The following is a 21423-nucleotide window of genomic DNA, read 5'->3' as shown; positions in this document are numbered from 1 at the left end:
GTACCAGTACCATTTAATTTGTAATTTATATAAGCCTTATTATTATATAATAAGATTTCATATTTATTATATTTATTAATAAAAAGAAGTCTTATAATTATAGTAAGAATTATTTGACCAGAGACAATTTGATTTTCATGTGAAATTCGTATTTAACTTCTGCATTGTTAAATTTTCTATCGATGTAATATAAAAATTATGATATTTTTAATAAACATATGAATTTTACTTACTTTCAGAAGTATTTTCTATTACGCAGAACAAGAATTGATTATGTTATCCACGAAGTTGTCAATATCAGTCATCTATCAACGTTACTCGAATGAACCTTACCGTTCCACTGAATTTTATTACAGGAAATAGTTTCCTTTTATATCCACTGTTTAACCTATCTAAACTTGACACAATAACGTATATTTATAATTTATAATTTAAACGTAAATTTATAATTTGAATTCAATGGGTTAAGCTATGAATTCATATGAATTCAACAATTGTGCTTCCCGTACATCTTAATAAGTGCAAAGTTATTCGATTAAATTGATAAATAATTTAAAACCTCTTTGATCTACCTTTTAGCTATTACCTTTACCTTTTACCTCGATACCTATTCTTTTACGTAAAATATATTTTACGAATAATTTTAACATTTATAAATGTAGTTTTGAAAGTCATATCTCTTTTTAAAATAGGGGTCAGAGCAACGGAATTCACTTAGAAGTCATTCCACAAGCCATATTTAACATAATGTATTTTCCATTACCTATTATTTTTAAACATCCATATTTATATAACGACCATACATACATATATATATACTCGATTGAAAAAGAACAATACATATGCAAATTTAATCTAAAGAAGTGACTTTATACTATTAAGTAAATACTTTTTACACGAAATATATGACCTTTTTAGTTACCATCATAGATTACATTACAAACGCTCACAGATCAAACGATTCTCTCATTATTTATAATTTTACAATATTATAGAGGCGTAAGTGTAAGAACTGTCATGATTACGTTTTATCCAATTGGATTTAATAACGATCTTGTGCTCGCTCGATTAAACGAAGAAGAATAATGTCATAACCTTGTAAAATGCGTAAATAATATTCGATTATAATATTTTTTCTTTTTTTAATGTTTTTTCTAATAGAATCATTAATCTATCTTCTATCATACTAATGTGAGATGAATGGAAAAATTCGATTCAAAAAATAGAAAGAAAAACAATCGAAAAGAATCAATCAATTTAATGAGATAAGAATTTTTTAATATCTTCAGGTTTATGTTCATCTATACGTTTGCAGATCGATTTGAAAGAGCAGAAATGATGGGAATGACGATAAATGCTGACGTATAGGAGAAGGCTGTTGCAACAAGTTAGTTGAAATTGAACACTTTGACCGAAATTACGCCAACTAATTTAGTGTTAAAAATGATGGTTTAATAGAATTCTTTCAAAGTCATATTTCTCATATAGTAACACAATTATAAGCGTCGTTTGTCGGTCGAGAGACTCAGATCAATACCTCATATAATTTTCAAAAGTCTATAGTTAAATATTGCAAAATGCAACTACTTAAGTTTGTACGAATATAAAAGAAATATCCTTCTTAATATCATACTTATAATTATTTTTTTTTAAAGAGCTGATACAATCAAAAGAAAAAATTTTTTTATGCCCATTAAAGCAGGGAATTAATATATGAAAATAAACTGAAAGACGTTGAAGTGGATTTTTAACAAACATATAGATTACAAGCATATTGGGTCGATCTGAAGAAGTTATATAATTTTTCATGAACGAGGTAGGAAATAATTTTTCTACTTCATATTGATATCTAATATATTACATATTGATATATATATATATATATATATATATATATATCTAATAGTCAGACTTTTAGAGAAAAATATCTGAAGAATCATAGTATAATAAAAACATCGAATAAAAACTAAAACTCCTCTAGGAATTCAGGTTAATCAAACATAATGGAGAAAATATGTGAATCAGCAAAAATAGATTGAAAAATTGTTAGAATAATGTATCACTACATCTGTATACTAAACAAGAATTTTATTAAAAATTGCTAATTTTCCATACACTTGTAATCCTTACAAAATTACCCATCTCCCGGTCTCGATCCGGTCACCCGTTCAATAGGGTCGTTAAGACATCCAAATGTTGCCTGCACACAAATGTCGATATGTCAGGAAGCTTTAGTCCAATAGAGCAATTATGAAATAAACGTAATCAAGTAACAATGGCGCTAAAACGCCGCGGTGAAAGAATACAAGTTACTGCCGCATGATGTCACCCGAATCTATTATCGTTTTGCTTCTTCCGAAAATATATTTGATTTATAAATACTTGTTATAAAATAGCCATTATAAATTTATCAATAACGTCGTTGGTATCACACAATATAATTGAAATTAGATATAATAAATGAAATTTTAAAATATTGTATCAAAATGAAGAATTGGCAGAAAGGTCATAAGTGGAAAGATTAACTTCAGGTATTAATTTAAATGCAAGCCGTTTTTCACAATGTTATATGTTATTCAATGCTATTATCTATTGTTACAATTTAGATAATTTTTTGAAAGGGAAAGGGAGGTAGATATTAATATATTTCTTCGTTTATCTTACAAATGTGAAGCAAACGAGGAGGATATGGAAATGTATTTTCTTGAAACTATTCAAAAATGGAATCCCCTGAAACTAATCAATCTATAGTTATTGTAATTCGTAAATATGACTGAGAGAAATCGTTATACTTTCCCAATTGCTATCATTCCTGAGTTATGTAAAGAAGCAGAATGATATTTCTGCGATCTATTCTGGAGCATGGTACAAGTAAGATATATGTATTTAAACGATATTTACATAACAACTTTATGGCTTAGATAAATGATAATAGGTTTACAAAATGATTTTTTAAAAGTATTTTCCTCAATTGCTATATTTATTATCAACAAATCATATGAAAAAATTATAATATGCGTCCATGTCTTTTGACAACTAATTCAAATTTCTGTATCGATGTTAATTCCAAAATATCAAAATACCTTACGGATTAGCCATTTGCCGTCTTACCTGAGGCTTAACAGTTAACAGTTCTGCTATAAAAAGTTTTGCCTTCATTATTTTCGAAGTTAAATATAAGATGGTAAACTTTCTGTTGAGATATTGTAAGATAGTCAAGATGTAATTGCCGGTTTTAAAAGATTAAAATCTAAAGATCTAATACGGTATAAATTTCATTTCTTCTCAAGCTTTTATAACCTTATTTGTACATTTTAAAAGATGAACTGGTTGAAATTAAAATGAAATATTCAATTTCAATTAAAAATTGCCCAGATATAATAGGAATTATTTTTAATGAATATAAGGTAATAATATCAAAAAATTATGAAAAAGAAAAAGATGATTGTATTCATAAATTAACATGAAAATATATTTATCATCATGATTTTTAAGATGGATACTTTTTTATACATCTTTGAAATCCAATCCGCATTAAGTACTATACCCTCATTTGAAATAGAATTCGCTTAAATCTACAAATATCAATAGTTACAGATTCAAGTATATTTTAAGTCGCAATGATTAACATTCATATAAAGAATTATGTAGAGAAAACCTTAATATTATTTACCTATATACAATAATAATTAGACTATATGGATGTCAATTTCAAACATAGGAAAAAACTTCTCAAAGTTGCATTGTCACTCTCCATAACGTCAGTTGCTTAATTTACCCATATTCGAACGTTACATGTGTCGGAATATCATGACCCAAGTTATAAGGAATACACAGACGATAAAAAGTTTCAATGCTTGATGTATCCAGTAAAGTCTTGAAGATTAAAAAGACAAGTATGATTTGAAGGTCATTGTGAATAATAGACGATCAATGAGAAAGAAGATACCTTCGCCATTTTATACGAGCTTGTGGAAGCGTTTCAATGGGATCCTTTAAGACGTACATTCTTATGCCTAGAATGTAATTTTCAAAATATTTATCCCAATTGATATCCTTTATATCACAAAAGAATAATTCGCGATCTTCCGTCGTTAACTTACTTAACAGTTCGTTCCATCTTTTATTGGTAAAGTTCAATTTGGTAGTAGTAAAATATTGGAATAATTTCGACAGTGTATCAATTTTTTTATACATTTTGAGTAACCTTAAACGTAAGCGTAAATTTGTTAAAAATTGTATGATCATTGAAAAGATAGGTGCCGCATATAAAAATAATTAAAGCTACATTTAAAGAAAAGAAAAATACATGAACATTGGAAAATCAAAGAGTAAATAAGTGTTGTAGAAATACTACATGTCTGATAGATGATAAAAAAAATTGATACAGTAATTGTGCCAAGAAAAGGAACTCAAAGATCGGCTACTAAAAGAAAGGAGATGGGAGATCCAATTATTAGAATTTTACGGACTATTAAAGAACATGACAGTAACTAAGAACAAGACACCTCGAATTTCTAATGACTTTTTGGAAAAGGGGTGAAACAATTATGACAAAGGGTCTTTCATTCAGTTCGTAAGATGCATGATATCGGCGAAGTATCATATGAATAATGTGATTATCATTATGTACTTAAGAAAAGAATGTGCTGACATGGGTGTAAATAACCACATTGTTGCCCTAGATATTCAATCATGTACCAATTTGATACGAATTAATTATAGATTAATGGGAAGACAAGTTTAAACTAAATTGTTTGATGATCTGTTTTTTCTTCGAAAAATTGTCGAAACATGCGAATCATTGCTAACCCTAGACGAGTACTTAGAAAACTCAACAAGGCCAAACATAAACTTTAAGGAATTATTACATTTGAAATAGACTGATTGAATCGAGTTTTTTGAGAATCTGAGAATGACATGAACCATAGGATGCATCGAACTCAAAAAGAAAATAAGAAAAAATTACCTTGGCTTTTTACCTGTACAGAACGCAATCGTATCGATTAAAATAGCTGGTAGTATATGTAGAAAATACGTGAAGATAAGATGATTTGATCGATATTTTATATTCCAAAAGCTTATGTACCACATTGCATCGTTAGTCGGTAATAATTTAATATTCTTCTTCGACAATTTTGTGAATTCCTCATAAGTGATTGCATTATCCATAGATGTGTAATTATAAATAGGAATTTCTTCGATGGATCTGAAAGATTACAGTAAGCGGTAATTTAATATTTTCTAATCGTCATTTGGTTTGATCGAAAATATTTCGAATAAACGTGATTAATTGACGTTACCTTCGATTATTCGCTATGTCCCAGGCACTAACAATTAGCGCATTAGTCGCCAGATCTCCGGGTATAATGTTTACATTTAACGATGCATCGCAAAGATTAGTTCGTATTATTCCCATTGCTGCACCTGCTGTAGTGCCCACTAACCCGTTCATATTATCGGTCCATCCTTGTGTAGGTTCTATATACGTTGGTAGCACTAAGAATATTAAGTTAATTATTATGTATTATTTATTATTTTGTTCTAACAGAGTCACATTATTACCAACCGATTCCTGGACGAAATATTCCAATCGGCATTAAGCCAGCATGTCTTTTTACGATATCCTCGGCGATTGATTTCGTATAAACATATGTATTCGGCCATTTTCCAAGTAAGCTAATATCAGAAATAAGGTTCAATTTTTAATTGTCGGTACCTATAACTTGTCCTCTTAATATATTTTTAATATATTCACGAGCGGAAACGTACTTACAAAGCGTCATTACAATATCGATAGATGGATATACGTAACGAAGTTCTAGCGATAATGTTATTGACAAAAATAATGAATAGCCACAAAAATTGCAAATCTTTCATTTATCAAGCAGATTTTTCAAGTGACGTTATATAACTAAAGAACATTATTATTAAATATTAAATTGTAATTGTTAATTTGTTTCTTCAATTTCGTTTAACTTTGTTAAATTCTATTGTCAAATATGTTCAACTGTGATATTATTTTTTAATTCAAAAATGAATTGTAATTTGTGTTATGATTAGATACAACCTAAAGATAGTATTCAAAATGAATTTGAAAAAATGTTATCGAATTTCACTTTACAGTACATTCATTATTTTCGTTTCCCAGAAATATAATCAATGAATTTAAATAGAATTTAAAATTTTAATGTTTTCAGTAACTTTTCATGAATTATTTTATTTCTGCCCTAATATTTTGACAAAAATTTACTTAAAATAAAAACATTATGTGGAATAGATTTTTGAAGATTGTATACGTATCCAGCTAATCGTTTGGCTCGACAAATGTATGGAAATATAATGAGAGAAAACAATCGTGAAATCAAGATTCGGTGATAAACTTACTGCGGTGTAGCATTATCGATCAATTTCTCATCCATAGATTCCATCAAATCGATGAATTCGTCGGCATTCATCGATGGATCATAAAATTTCTCCTCGATCTGATTTTCAAGACAATTGGCATAAGCCGTTGATACATGGACGAAACTCTATAACATAAAAGATAACAAACATTCATTAGAGTCAGATCATTCAATTAAAGATCCACATAATTAATAAAATGTGCAGCGTGTCTCAATAACCATGTTACGAAACGATATCATTGCTAATTTTACTGATTCGAAGAAATAACGGAGAACGTAATTCTTTGGTTGAAAGGAACATACATTAATCAATTGTTTGTCAGAATCATTTTTTCAAGTTTTCGATGTCACAGAAAGTCTGTTAAGTAGGGATAATACTTGTGAATTCTATGTCAAAGATGCGATTTCATTTTTCGTATTTGAATTTTACAAACAATAAAATATAAAAGAGATTTGTTCAATAATTTCATCGCCTTACTTCAATTTCCTTTCTTGGAAAAATTTCTGTGACTTAGAGAAGGATCTGAGTCATACATTAATGCGTTTTTCTGAACCAAACAATTGATTTCTATCTCTTATCATAAAAAGTAATCGAAATAGAGATTGATGATAGAGTTATTAGCACACATACAAAGAATAGAATGCGTACCTTTAGTTTCGACATTTCCTTAGATAAGTGTATCAAATCCTTCAGGCTTTGAACATTAATAGCTGCCGCCAATTTAATTTTCTCGTTGAACCGCACAGTAGCGGCAACGTGAAAAACAATAGAGACTTCCCGTATGAGTTTAGCTCTATCGGTTGTCGAAATACCGAGATTCGGCAAACTACAGTCACCCTCGATCGCCACTATGCGATTTTGGAATCCTGGCTGCTGCTTTCTCAGCGTGTTAAATAACTGAAAAGTGTGCATTGATAGGTTTATAAATATTTCCTGTCCCACATACGCACCTACGTATCATTAATAGAGGAATGACTAAATAGTCGGACCCTATGTCGTATCTTCAACTCACTTTGTTAAATAAATGTTGAAAACATTGAAAAGTGGATATATTACTGCAGAATAAAGCCTTGAATCTATCGAATCACGATCATTTCTTTGTTATTGAGCATTGGTAAATAACGAGATGATTTCTATTTTTATGATTTATGCATTTATTTTATCTTATATTTTCTTCCCTAATATTTGATTTCTAAATTTCTAAATTATTCCTTTTTCATTTCTAATTTATAGAAATAGACAGCAAATAACAATTTATATATAATTTAGACAGTGTCTTAAAGATAATTGTAAACATTGACATGTTTCGATATGAATTCTCTCTCCAGAGAATGAGGGTCGTAACTTACCGCATTAAAAATCTTTTACCAAATTTTTTTATGCTATCAAACTATTTTCTATTATCTTTAGATTATAAATAATGTGAGAAAATGAATAGAGAACAATGACGATACGATTGAAGAAAAAAAAGAAAGTTGGATTCAAGAAATCTGCTAAAGTACCCAAAATAACTCTGATGCGTTTAACACATGAAAAACGTTGAGAAAAAAAATAGATATATTTATTTGGCTTGTGAAAAGAAAACTAACAAACTTTTAAAATTTGGCCTCATCATTCTTAATTCCTTAAATATTCTTATGCATTCTTATTAGGGAGTTTTAACGTTTCGAGACCGCTAACGTAGTCTTATGTCTTGATTACTAGCAAAAAATGAAAACGCAGTGTTACAACTTTTACTTTCAGATTTTGAAAAAAAAATCATAGATGTAAAATTCAATATTTTATCGAATTGCGTTTTATCGAGAGAACATTATTATTAAAATATTAAATTTTTATTGGTAAATTTTTTGTTCAATTTCGTTTACTTTGATTTAGTTTCGTTATGAAACGTGCCTAATTTCTAGTTATTATTTGATACAACGTAAAGCTATTAGCAGAAACAAACCTGTAAATACGTTATTTAGTTATGTCTTAAAAAATTCAGTATATTCGTTTGCTAAATATAAATTTCATCAATATAAATAACTCTTTCTAAGTTTAATATTTCCTGTAATATTCTATCCAATATTTAACTTCCTGTTTAAATTTTAAGCACAAATTAATTGAAAGTATGATATCAAGAAGCTACATTTCCTATATGGGTACATATTTAAATAACAAATCATTGCGGTATTCAGCTATAGATATTTGCAAATTAAACTTGGTATCAGCTGTTCATATCGCTTTATACGCTTGATCATGAATGTATTAATGTATTAGAAGTACTGTGTTCAACTTTGGAAATCTTTTTCTAAAACATTCTTTTTAATTGTTTTTCATATATTTAGAAACGCATTTCATTGTAATTTTTTACATGACTTCCATCAAAGTCATTATATAACTAAGTAGAGAATATTTTCCGTCTAAATATTAATTTTAACGTTAATATCAGAAAAGATACAGAAAACAAACTATTGAGGAGCCTGCTTTCTATTATGCTTTACTGTTACCACTTTATAATATGGTTTAGAAGAAAGAAGGAGACATTTGAAAATTCTTTATCAATTTTCTTCTTCTTAAAAGAATCTATTAAATGTATTAAATATTAAATACTATTCAGTGAAGACATACAATCATAGAGTTGAATGAAAATCTAATCACAAGATAAATATAATAATCGATTGTAAATAAAGGACTCACCGAATTTTCGACAATTTCTTCCATTTTTTTAGAGACACTTTTATCGTTTTTCCTTCGTATCAAAACGTAAATGCAGTTGATGCCAGGGCATCCTCGTAATAATTTTTCAATCAACATTTTTCCCATAAAACCTGTACCGCCGGTTATAAAAAGACATTGATTTACGTAGAAGGTTTGAATCGTCGTTAATTTGTGGATGTTTTCAACTGAAGATAGCGTTTCATTTGGCGAATATTCTTTCAATGTTCCAAGCTTCAAATTCTTTTTCGCTACAGCTTTTTCTTGGTCGTTCTCTTTTATTTGCACTTCCATCATTTCTGTTCCTTCAAATCGATCTGTATACAAAAATATTAACATATATTCTTCGATCGTTCTTTTTCTATGCTGTAGCACGAGTTCTTTCACATTTCTCTTATTAGTAGGCTGATAATTCTATTTAAAAAAATATTATAATCGTACTTTCGAATATTATTCAAGCATTTTCCAATCCCATGTGATTAACTGATTTTTGTTCATATAATCAAGCTATCACACTATCTTAATTAATACCGATTGAATGAATAGAGATCATGGCTGTTCTTACATGTATGCTTCAATAATATTCTAAGCCACTAATTCATTTATAATATTTTGAACTTATAAAGGTGTAATTAGAAAATTTTTTGTTCTTTGATCAGTTGAAAATAATTCAGTATCTCCTTATGTGTGTCTACTTATATACATGCATATTTATATATGATCGTTCCGTTATTCAAGCGCGCCAGAATGTAAAATCATTTGCAAACTAGGAAGTATTAAATAAAATCTTGCAGTATATCTTCGAGGTTTATCCCTTAATCGTTTGTCTTAATATGTTTTCTTTTTTAACAATGAATAAATAAAAGATATGTTTTCCAGTGGTCAGAATTCGCCTTGAATTTATTCCATAGATAAATCCATACGTATGGTTTCACCAGGTCAAGCAAAAAATAGATGAGATATTTGATTTATATCGCCACTAGAAATTCATTCATAATTAATACATATTTTATTTTGCATTTACGTATAACAACAAAACGAATATACAAGAATTATATATTTAAATACACTTATACATAAGAAGATTAAAGCAGGAATACAGTTAAAACTCAATGTGATCTAAAATGATCGCTTAATCGTATTATGTTAATTACACATACTAATGGGGTATATATCTCTGTACACAACCACCGACAATATACTTGTTAGCAAACATTTGTGAGATATACTATTCTGCTACAATACAAATTTGTTTATGACTAACAGCCGTCTCGATTTATTACTATAGATATTTCTGTACGAAAGGTTGAAAAGTAAACAGTGACAGAAAAAAAACAAATTTGTGATTAGACGATTATCTTGAACGACATGCGGATTAATTTTATAATCATTTTTTATCGTTTTGAGTATAAGTGTTATTTAAATAAATTATATTATTACATATTCGTTTTTATGTGAAATATAATATATATTTCATTATAAATAGATATCGAAGAATAAAACGAATCAAATTCAGAAACGACTTTAATCTGCCTTCTAATTCCTATTCTTTTACGTATAATTTATTTTACGAATAATTTTAACTTTAATGAAGTTTGTTTTGCAAATCATATCTCTTATTAAAATAGGGGTCAGAGCAACGGAGGTCACTCAGAAGTCATTTTATCAGTTGTATTTAACATAATATATTTTCCATTACCTATTATTTTTAGAACATTTATATTTATATAACGACCATACATACATACATATATATATTTATAATGATATAAATATATATATACCGAATTATTTCATAAAAATGGGACGAACTTTAAAAAATGGTAATATATGCTAAGATAAGCGTTTTTCGTTCATAGCTGACGAAATCACGAATTAAACATTATTAAACATTATTAAGGTTATAGTTCTTAAGGAAACTATTGCTATGTATTATTTACGTATGCAAATTTAATCTAAGGAAGTAACTTTATACTTTTATATAAATTCTTTTAACCCGAAATATACGACCGTTTTAGTTAGGATCACACATTACATTACAAACGCTCACAGATCAAACGATTTTCTCATTATTTATAATTTTACAGTATTATAGAGGCATAAATGTAAGAACTGTCATCATTACTTTTTATCCAATTGGAGTTAATAACGATCTTGTGGTCGCTCTATTATACAAAGAAAAATAACGTCATAACATTATAAAATGCGTAAATAATATTCGATTATAATATTTTTTTTTAAATTGTTTTTTCTAATAGAATCATTAATCAATCATCAATCACACTAATGTGAGGTGAATGGAAAAATTCGTTCTAAAAAATAGAAAAAGGAACAAGCGAAATGAATCAATCAAATTAATGAGATAAGAAGTTTTGAATATCTTCAGGTTTATGTTCATCTATACGTTTGCAGATCGATTTGGAAGAGCAGAAATGATGGAAGTTCTGATAAATGCAAATGAAAGAAATGGCTGCTGCGAAAAATGATTTGAACTTTGGCATATCGACCGAATGTGCGCCAACTAACTTATTGTTAAAAATTAAAATAATTCTTTCAAAGTAGCATCCCATACACCTCACATACTAACACATTTATAAGCGGTGTTTGTCCGTGAGATACTTAACTGTATAATTTTAATATAATTTTCCGAATTCTATAACTAAGTACTGAAAGATCCATCTATTTTAAGGTGCACGAATATAACAAAAATTATTGATTATATTGCTAATATCATATTTATAATTATTTGGCGTTTAAAAAAGGGCTAACATGATAAAAATAAAAAGTTCTTATGTCAATTAAAGAAAAATATTTATGAATATAAATAAATTGAAAGAAGTCGGAATTGCGTATCAATTAGCACTTATGCAATTGATGTACCAATTCTTGAGACGATTTTTGCAGCAACCATTTCTTATCTCTTCGTCGACTTTTATCGGTACTACCATCATATCGATCTCTAAAAATATATAGTAAATAATATAATAGAAATAATATATAGTAAAAAATATAATAGAATGCAGAATACGAAGAAAATGAACGAATGATTGTGATTTTTCCCTCGTACTCGTCATACGTTATACGATATTCATTTATAGCCATGCGCGATAATTACGAGAAAAAAATTGTTTTCCTTATCAAATATTAATATATTATAATGTAATATAAACTTGATTAAAATTTTTTAATAAATTGATACAATCGAATTGAACGAACCTTATGAACCTATCCTTGAGTCATTTTCAACGCAAAAATACAATAAAAAATTAAAAATAAACAAATAATTGTTAAAATATTTTGACATATAAGACATAGGTAAATTCGCAATATGAATAAATATAACATTTTACAAAATAGTTTAGTGTCAAATTAAAATCGAATTGTCTCTCGTTAAATAATTCTCACGATAATAATTAATATAATTTATTAATACAACAATTATAAAGTCTTAGTATGACAATAACGTTTACTAAGCGAATTGATCATTGCATTCTTCAAAATGGAAATATTACTCACTTGATATTGAGTATGCAAATTTATGGAAATGGCAAGCGTGAGAGATATGATCGTGATCATTCATTTATTTCATATTTTCTCTGTATTCTTGCATTTTATAATATTGTTTAATGGTACAAGTATCACTGAAATATAATTATAGAGTTTTATTTCAATTGGGATCAAATGCAAAATTAGAAGAAGAAAATGAAAGCGAAAAATCACTCTTTCGAAAGTATTTCCACATTGCATGTAATTATAACTGCACGTGGTACGAATATTCAAAATTGATAAATATCTATGTTCATAAATCTAAGCTACATTATTTTATAAAATATACGAGCTCAATTGCACAGTTTATGCATCCTTTTTCTTCTCATCATCTGTCACAATTCTCTTTTTTTTTAAATAACCATTATTAATATCAGACCGTTTCTAATCGAGTCGATTTAAAAGTTATCGAAATTCATTATTATTCAAATAATGTCAATATATTTCAATAACGATTAATGAACGATAGAGAAATATTACAAAAAACTAATTAATAAATTAAGCGTGCGTTATTTCTTTTTTTATTAGATTTCAAGATGAAGAGAGACTGACTGTTAATAATATATGCAGAAGATTGAAAGATTCATTTGATGTATTAATCATACATATTCATCATATTTTTAGTCGGTTATGAGAGAATATGTTACTTTTATTTTCCTTATAATATCTCCTTTCTTTTTCTTTCATTTTTTTATTCTTATTGAATACCTTCACAAAATTTGTCCTAATGTTTTCAATTATTCAGTTAGATCGTAAGATGTTAGCACTCGAATAATCTTTCTAGATCAAATTATATAACGGTTATTGCGACATTTCAAATGTTTCTAACGATTACATGTTTTAGCAGATTTCATTTAAAATTAAGTCATCGGGGTTGTATGATTATTTTGTAGAAAGACAAAAAAAGATATGGTACGTATATGGTACGTATAATAAATTAAGCGAGACATTATTTATTTGTAAATTCTGTCAAGTTTTTCTTCATAGTGGTGATTTTTTTATTGCTACCGCACTTTGGTTAAATACTAAATGATAATAATTACATATATATATAGGCTATATAAATTTCTTTTACTTGATTTGATTTTTCTTCACTGATTTTCCTGGACATAATTATTCGTGACTTTAGTCGTCTTTGATATTTATGAAGGATTTTGAACGTAAACCACTTTAGTCGATCATAATATATTAGGAAAATTTTATAGTGAGCAACTATAGTCACCTATGGAACCGAAAAAATTAATGTAATATTCTTAATAATATTCAAATATTAAGAATCTATTTAAGGATGAATTTATAATATACACGGACCAATAGAAATTACAGCAGGTGCTGGAATGGGATTAATAGAAACTAATCATCAGGATGGATTGGTAAAAGTGAACTTAATGTCCGGAGTTCTGATGATCAAACCGCTAATCATTAGTGGTTGATAAATCGCATAAATTAACAACCAAAAATCGTGAATACTTCTTTCTCCTTTTACGAAGGACTTTGTTTTTGAAGGATATTTATTTTCAAACATATCTCTTAAAGAATCTCATTGAAAAGCATCTACATGTTCGTGTAGAATAACAGAGATATCTTCTTTCTTGCATTTTACGTTCACTATCGCATTCTAATGATATTTATTGTTCGAATTTGTAATGCTTTAATGGAAGCATCAGATATTGAAATTCGTTATTCCCTGTATTTTCTTTATAATTACATGATTTCACGGCTTATCGTAATGTTCAGATTTTCGTGAAAGAAACAAGATTGTCAATGAAAATGAAGAGGAAAGAATAATTTCAATTCACGTTCTTGCAAAGTGCGGATCAATGTGTTCTCTTATTTAAGGGATTTTGTTTAAAATGTAAATTTTATGAAAAATTGTATCTTTAGCCTTCCTTTCGGGTGGCACGGAAAGATGGCTGAAATTATAATTATTTGGATATTTTTATTCATAAAAATTTGGTCGGATATTTTTTTTCTTATTAATTAACTTATTTATTACTTATAAAAATATATCCCACTATATTCTTAAAAACTTGTATAAAGTAATTAAATATTTTTTGAAAACGATATATCAATATTAGATGATTTGTTCTTCGATATTTATTGGAAGGCAGTGAAAATTAGCATGAAAATAATAATGCAATAATTATGCGTCAGGTCAATAAATGCATAAGTACATTGGGGTTATTATTGGCGAATTTTTATTTCGAATATTTCTTATCATTTTCATCAGGATAAATTGATTTGCATTTTTTGTTTACAGTTATTTTAGATTTCAATAATCCGAGTAAAAACTTAAAAATTAAATTTTGACCTTTAGAATTATTAAACTTTCAGGTCGTGTTGGATATGCTGAATAAATAGTAGAGGGGAACAATATTAAGCTGCTTCTATCTGATTTTATAGTTTAGTGTAAAAGTGAACTCTGTTCGAGTATATACACTTATCGTGAGTACGGAAGGAAAGTACGTTTGTGATTAAGTTATTAAGTGCGTTAACAATCTTTTTTAAAGCACATATGCAATTTCAATTCATAATTGGAAAATACCTGTGAAAGAGAGTAAAATTTGTGTATTTATGAAAAAAAAATATTTCAATTATTAAAGATTATATTTACAATTATGCGTGATATTACGCGAAAATAATAGTCAGTGTGAGAGAAACAATCACCATACTTCGTTTATATGTATCGTATCTTTTTTATTATATTATTTTATAACATATTATAATTTTATGAACATTTCTTTTCTGAAATTTTACATTATTATAAAATATTATATTATATAATTTTATTATGTTAATTTGCAAGTAGCATTAAATATAATACATATATAAACTATATATTTAACATTTGATAGGGGATTAAAAGTAAAAAACAAACATAGAAACGGATATCCAACATTATGTATTCAATATTGTATATTATAATATATAAACGACACTATTGTAGAAAAATCGTTTTCTCAATTAAATGAATTACATAAACATTTCTTTCTTTTTATTATATGCAGCTATTTCTTTTTTTTTTTTATTTCTCCATAAAATCGACAGTTCGATTGTTTAATAACATTGATTTGGAATTTATCGAATCCTGATTGTTATCTAAATGCTATGTTTCCTATATTGATTTGGGAGATGATAAATCAAGAATAGAGAGAAAACTATCGTAAAATTTGGCGTAAGATTTGAAAATAAAAAAGATAATGAATGCATAACGTGAGCGGTTGTTTTTTTTTTTTTTTTGGTTTTTTTTCCTTTATCGAATAATGTCTCAAAACGGTAGGCTGAAAATAAGATACATATTTATTATAGATATAGATATGTATCTTATATTGCCTACACACTTACTGTGGATAAATTTCGACGAACCAATGTCACAATTGACTCTCACTGCCCTCATAACGCATTGTGTCAATTGATGTTTTTCGAATTATTTCAAGACAAGCCAAAAAGGTGAAAAATTCTTCCCACGAAATATTGCTTCTTTGATCATAATCATAATAGATTAAAGAAGAAAATATATTGTAATAAACAATTAAAATGCAGATTAATTAGAGGATATTTTGTTAACCGTATTTAACATTCTTTATTTTGCATTATTACTTTTTGTACGTTCGCATCAAAGAAAAGTAATATATAGGTATATATACACAAACGTGCTTGCCATGAATTTATATTTTATAATTGGAAGTGATCGTGGTCGTGTGGTCACATGAATATGAAAGCGGATTAAAGAAGAGAAAATTATGATATAGAATTTTAAAAAAATGTCTAATTCACGCTTACTTTTATAGGTCGATTTGGAAGAGTAGAAATGATGAAACCGCTGTTAGAAGAGTCTGAACAAGAAGTGGCCCTTGATTCAACAGTTGGAACATCAACTATAGAATCGTCTGTCGAAATAATCGACAAGCCTATTCAAAAGTTTTACGACGATGAAAGTGTATTTTTGACTGGCGGAACTGGATTCATGGGAAAATCATTAATCGAGAAATTGTTAAGAGGATGTCCTGGCATCAGATGCATTTATATTTTGATACGTTCGAAAAAAGGGAAAAATGTTCTTGAACGCTTGGATGAACTTATGGAAGATTCGGTTAGTTGTTTATTATTTCTATATTTTCTTTGATTCTTTAACTATGAGATTCTCTATTTATTAAATAATGTATACAGCGTATCTTATTTATTTTGAAAAATGGGAATATCTTGTGAGAGGTCGAACTTAAAAAAAAAGTCTTTGTACGGATTTGTTTAAAGTGAAGAGTTACACCATGTTCTAATTCCTTTTTAAGCGTGTTAAGCGTTGGGAGAATTTCAAAGTCAAATTCCTTTTTTTTAAATCGAACTATATAACTGCTTTTTAATAGTTGGATTGATATACTTTCATGTTCAATTGTATGCAGTATAACAGTCAGGAACTAGTGATATATATTTGTATTCCTTACTATTTAAGATCTCACGAATATATAATGTAATGTAATTTAAAATATTTTATAATAATAGATGGCTTCATATAGAAAATCGTCGAATTCGTTTCAAAAAATCATTGAGCCGTGAAAAAAAGAATATATATTTCTATTAAAAAAATGAATTTAACTGTAAAATTTTCCATATCGTTCGATTTATAATAAATAAATTTGGTACCATACGATGTTTCCTATCATACCAAACAAATCTCTTCAAAAATTTTTTTGGTCGCTTCAGTCTCAAGTTTTAATTATTTGAGAGAAATTACGTACCTTGTATATACTTGCTAGGTATAAGAAACAAAAAATTAATAAATAAATTATTGGTTTAGTGTACTTTGAACATGTACAAAGTCTTCTAATGCTATTTATTTTTTTATGACATTTATTTAAACGAAATAGACAAAATTTACAATTCTGTGCGTTTTCTAGGTGTTTTCCAAGTTGAGGAAAGAAGAACCAAAATTCCGAAAACGAATAGTCATAATCAAGGGGGATTGTAGCTTGCCAAATCTCGGTATTTCCAAAATTGACAGAGCTAGATACGTGAAGTATCAATTGTTTTCAATGTCACCGCGACCATGAGATTCAATGAAGAAATGAAAGCGGCGATAGCTATTAACATGCAAAATCTAAGGGATTTGATAAATTTGTCCAAATAAATGCCGAATCTTAAGGTACCATCTTTATCCTGTATATACTTACTAATGACTATCAAGATCTTTCAATTATTCAAGAACTTCAATAATTTAGAATTTCGTACACGTATCAACGGCTTATGCTAATTGTATTCATAATCCTATTAAAGAGATATTTTATGATCCACCCATGGATGGGGACAAGTTGATTGATCTGATGAATTCTTTCGATGAAAAATAGCTCAACGCCATTACACCGCGGTACATTTAGATTTCCAAATAATAATTCTTTTTACTTATTTCACTTATTTCACTTATTTACAAAAAAATAATTTAAGAATTTGTATTATGCATTAATTAATAATACATTTACATCGTTCCTTTTTTTTAGATTACTTGGAATATGCCCGAATACATACGTGTACACGAAATCAGCCGCTGAAGATATGATACGGAAGCATACTAAATCGATACCGATTGAAATCTTTCGTCCTGCAATTGGTTGGCAGTAATATAGTTTTTGTAGAATAATACAATAAATAATGTATATTAATTAATGTAATATTTTTAGCAATATCAACGTATCGAGAACCTTTTCCGGGATGGATCGACAACATGAACGGACCAGTAGGAATTATTGCAGGCATTTTAATGGGATTAATGAGAACTCATTATTGTGATGGGTCGTTAAAAATAAACTTGGTACCCGAAGATCTAACTATAAATGGTCTAATTGCGAGTGCCTGGGACATTGCAAATAATCATCGGTAGGTTCAAATGATTTCATTTACACGGAAATAGTATTTTCACGACCAAATTAAATAATGATTTTAGAAAAAAATAAATTATATCCTCTTTATTCGTATCGATAATCTTTCTGATTTAGCGATGATATTCCCATTTACAATTACATATCTGAAGATAATGTAGGAACTGACTGAAGGAACAGACTGAAGGAAATATTTAAATACGCACAATTAATACCGTCTAAGGAAGCAATTTGTTACTCTTCTTTAAACATAACGAAATATCTGCCCGTCTATTTATTCTACGTGTATTTTCTACATTTACTACCAGCTTTTATAACTGATACGATCGCATTGTGTTTATATGAACGGCCAAGGTGAATTTCTTTGATCTTATTCTCTGGAGAGAAGACATTAGAACGAAAAAAGGGAGAAAAATTTTATACTGATGATAATATTATTCGTTCAAGATTACTCTGAATGTATAATAAAATACACAAAATGTCGGACAATCTTTGTTATTTTTCTACGACTGAATGGAACTTAACAAATGAAAGATGGGACGAATTGACGAAGAATTTAAAGTCTGCGGATGACGAATTGTTCTTTTGTAATATGAAAAAGCTCGATTGGGATAGTTACTTTCAAACTTATATCCTAGGGATAAGAACGTACATTTTAAAGGATTCCATTGATACACTTCCGCAAGCTCATATAAAATGGCAAAGGTATCTTCTTTCTTTCATTTTAACATCATTGTTCATCTGTCATTAATAATAATTTCTAAATGATACTTATTTTTCGAATTTTCAAGACTCTATTGGATGCATCGAATATTGAAATTTGTCATCGTCTATTTCTTTCTTATGGTCACCTGGGCTATGGTTCCGGACCACTTTTAACGTTTAGAACATCGTAAAAGAAGCATAATTGTGAAAGAAAATAAAGATAAAATAATAATCATAATTTAAGTTTTCATGTATATACAAATCAATTATTTCTCATATTTGATGGATTTTAATTAAACGGTATGGTGAAGAAGCAGGAGCAAATTACTATTTTTTATTTGTTATATTTCAACAGATATATGGATTTTCCTTTTTTGAATTTACTCTACTACTTATTATTTACAAATAATATACTTATCTATGATTGGATGGGTATGACAAAATAAATATCATTCACAAAATATATATATAATATATATATAATATATATATATATATATATATATATATATATATATGTATATATATAATAATATATATATTATTGTGATTATTGCAAATCTGTTTTAAAATAAATTTATAAAATGCTATAGATCGTTCTGTTTCTCTTCATAAATATAATAAAATATTTTTCATGAATTAAAGAAACAGTATATGCTTTTAGCTTTTCCTTCTATTTCGTGACGCTGGAACAATGGATATTTTGAAGCGGTAAAAATAACTTTGTTTGCAATGCAATTAGGTATTCCACAACATTTTGTATCATGAATGTGCATGGACTGCTTGGAAATAAAATCTTTTTGTACTTTCCTTACCTTTCCAACAATCGCATATGTTTCTAATTAGTAAGCTCGTAGTTGAATAATTTACCGCTTTCTTCAAAATTTCTCAGAAAAATATTAATTTGTTAACAAATTATAGCAGTTTCTTCGGATTTAACGTGTTGGAAAATAATGACACATCATCCTGTATTTAAGTGAATTAAAGCATTAAATGAATTTTCACAAAACAGTACTTTTTAATTTTCACAAAAACCAATAAAATTACGATTTTCTAAATGCATATCTATATAAATTTTACTTTCAGAATTATTTTTCATAATACTTTAAATGAATTTTCACAAAACAGTACTTTCTAATTTTCACAAAAACCAATAAAATTACGATTTTCTAAATGCATATCTATATAAATTTTACTTACTTTTGGAATTATTTTTCATAGGGCAGAATTAAATTAATGCGCTTTTAAAAAAATTATGAAAGTTTAAAATAAACGTTCCTTCCTTCCTTTAACTTTGGATAGAGATGTTGCTTGAACGAAGTCTATCTTTGCACTGTAGCAGTACCCCTCTACTTTCAATTATAAACTCAATATTTTTTTTAACAACCTTGCTTCTTTTACGCATAATCGAAGGTAAGTAGCCTGAAAAAAAAGTAGAAGGTAATAACTGGTTAGAACAAGTATTTATTCTTAATACATACAATGAGACCATAATTATTCAAAATCAAGAGTCTTTTAAAAATGATTGTGAATCATAAATGAGCATTCAAGAAAGAAGGAAAAAACAGGTGTATTTATCATTTTATATAAAATTATACAAGCATTTCAACAAGATTATTTAAGATACATATCTTATGCTCAGAAGATACGATAATTAAAAAGTACTTAAATATTATAAATGATTTCATCTAGAAACAATTCATTCACCGATCATTACTTGTTAACTTTCTTTTCGGTTCATTACATTTATTCATATACTTTCATTTGATAGTAGAAAAATGATCGACTACATCCAATATTTTGTGATAATCATTCAAAAGTTTGGAATCAATTTATATAGAATGATTACATTGTAAGTATACTCAATAAAATTGTACTCCTTTTGAATAATAATCGAAATCCCTGAAATGATACTTGATTATCATAATAAATAAATAATTTAGGATATGTCACACATTATATTACATAATCAAATATTAATTGAGAATTTAAATAAAGTAGAAGTAATTATTATTATAATAAATAAATAATTTAAGATATGTCATATATTATACTATATAAATAAATTTTTTATGAATATTCTTATTATAATTAAGAATGTGATTGGATAGTTACCTTATAAATTATAATTGATAAATAATTAATATTTATTTAAAATTAGAATTATAAGATATTGAATTATTTTAGAATCTTGTGT

The 21423-nt window shown here is 27.5% G+C and overlaps 3 protein-coding genes across 5 annotated transcripts in view; 1 reads left to right on the top strand and 2 right to left on the bottom strand.

The window, feature by feature from the left end:
• The window catches only part of LOC124432358 (fatty acyl-CoA reductase wat-like), a 71697-nt gene extending 71336 nt beyond the window's left edge, over nucleotides 1–361 (bottom strand). The window contains exon 1 of the mRNA XM_046981271.1: nucleotides 234–361. The gene's annotated coding sequence lies outside the window, so the exon portion shown is untranslated. The remainder of the gene's footprint in view (nucleotides 1–233) is intronic.
• A 3089-nt stretch (nucleotides 362–3450) lies between these two features.
• On the bottom strand, nucleotides 3451–20551 carry LOC124432442 (fatty acyl-CoA reductase wat-like). Of its 3 annotated transcripts, none has more exons than XR_006944260.1 (10): nucleotides 20427–20550; nucleotides 9088–9422; nucleotides 7057–7305; nucleotides 6388–6533; nucleotides 5570–5679; nucleotides 5304–5499; nucleotides 4970–5209; nucleotides 3950–4207; nucleotides 3674–3876; nucleotides 3451–3575 (listed from the first exon to the last, which is right to left on the bottom strand). XR_006944260.1 is itself a non-coding variant. In XM_046981418.1 (10 exons), exons 1-10 carry the CDS (start codon nucleotides 20443–20445, stop codon nucleotides 3792–3794), a joined length of 1551 nt encoding a protein of 516 aa, XP_046837374.1. In that variant the 5' UTR covers nucleotides 20446–20551; the 3' UTR covers nucleotides 3451–3791. The 3 variants fall into 3 exon arrangements, 2 of the variants coding, with proteins under 2 accessions (XP_046837374.1, XP_046837373.1); XM_046981418.1 differs by having other exon boundaries at nucleotides 3451–3876; nucleotides 3950–4016; nucleotides 4104–4207; nucleotides 20427–20551; XM_046981417.1 differs by having other exon boundaries at nucleotides 3451–3876.
• LOC124432443 (fatty acyl-CoA reductase wat-like) lies at nucleotides 18923–19519 on the top strand. Its single transcript, XM_046981420.1, has 2 exons — nucleotides 18923–19226; nucleotides 19313–19519. Exons 1-2 carry the CDS (start codon nucleotides 18979–18981, stop codon nucleotides 19398–19400), a joined length of 336 nt encoding a protein of 111 aa, XP_046837376.1. The 5' UTR covers nucleotides 18923–18978; the 3' UTR covers nucleotides 19401–19519.
• Nucleotides 20552–21423: the final 872 nt, after the last annotated feature.

This window comes from Vespa crabro, chromosome 25 (assembly GCF_910589235.1).
Source record: "Vespa crabro chromosome 25, iyVesCrab1.2, whole genome shotgun sequence".
In the NCBI taxonomy this organism is placed as follows: Eukaryota; Metazoa; Arthropoda; class Insecta; order Hymenoptera; family Vespidae; genus Vespa; species Vespa crabro.
The sequence above is the reverse complement of the archived record's forward strand: the minus strand, read 5'-3'. Positions and strand labels throughout refer to the sequence as shown.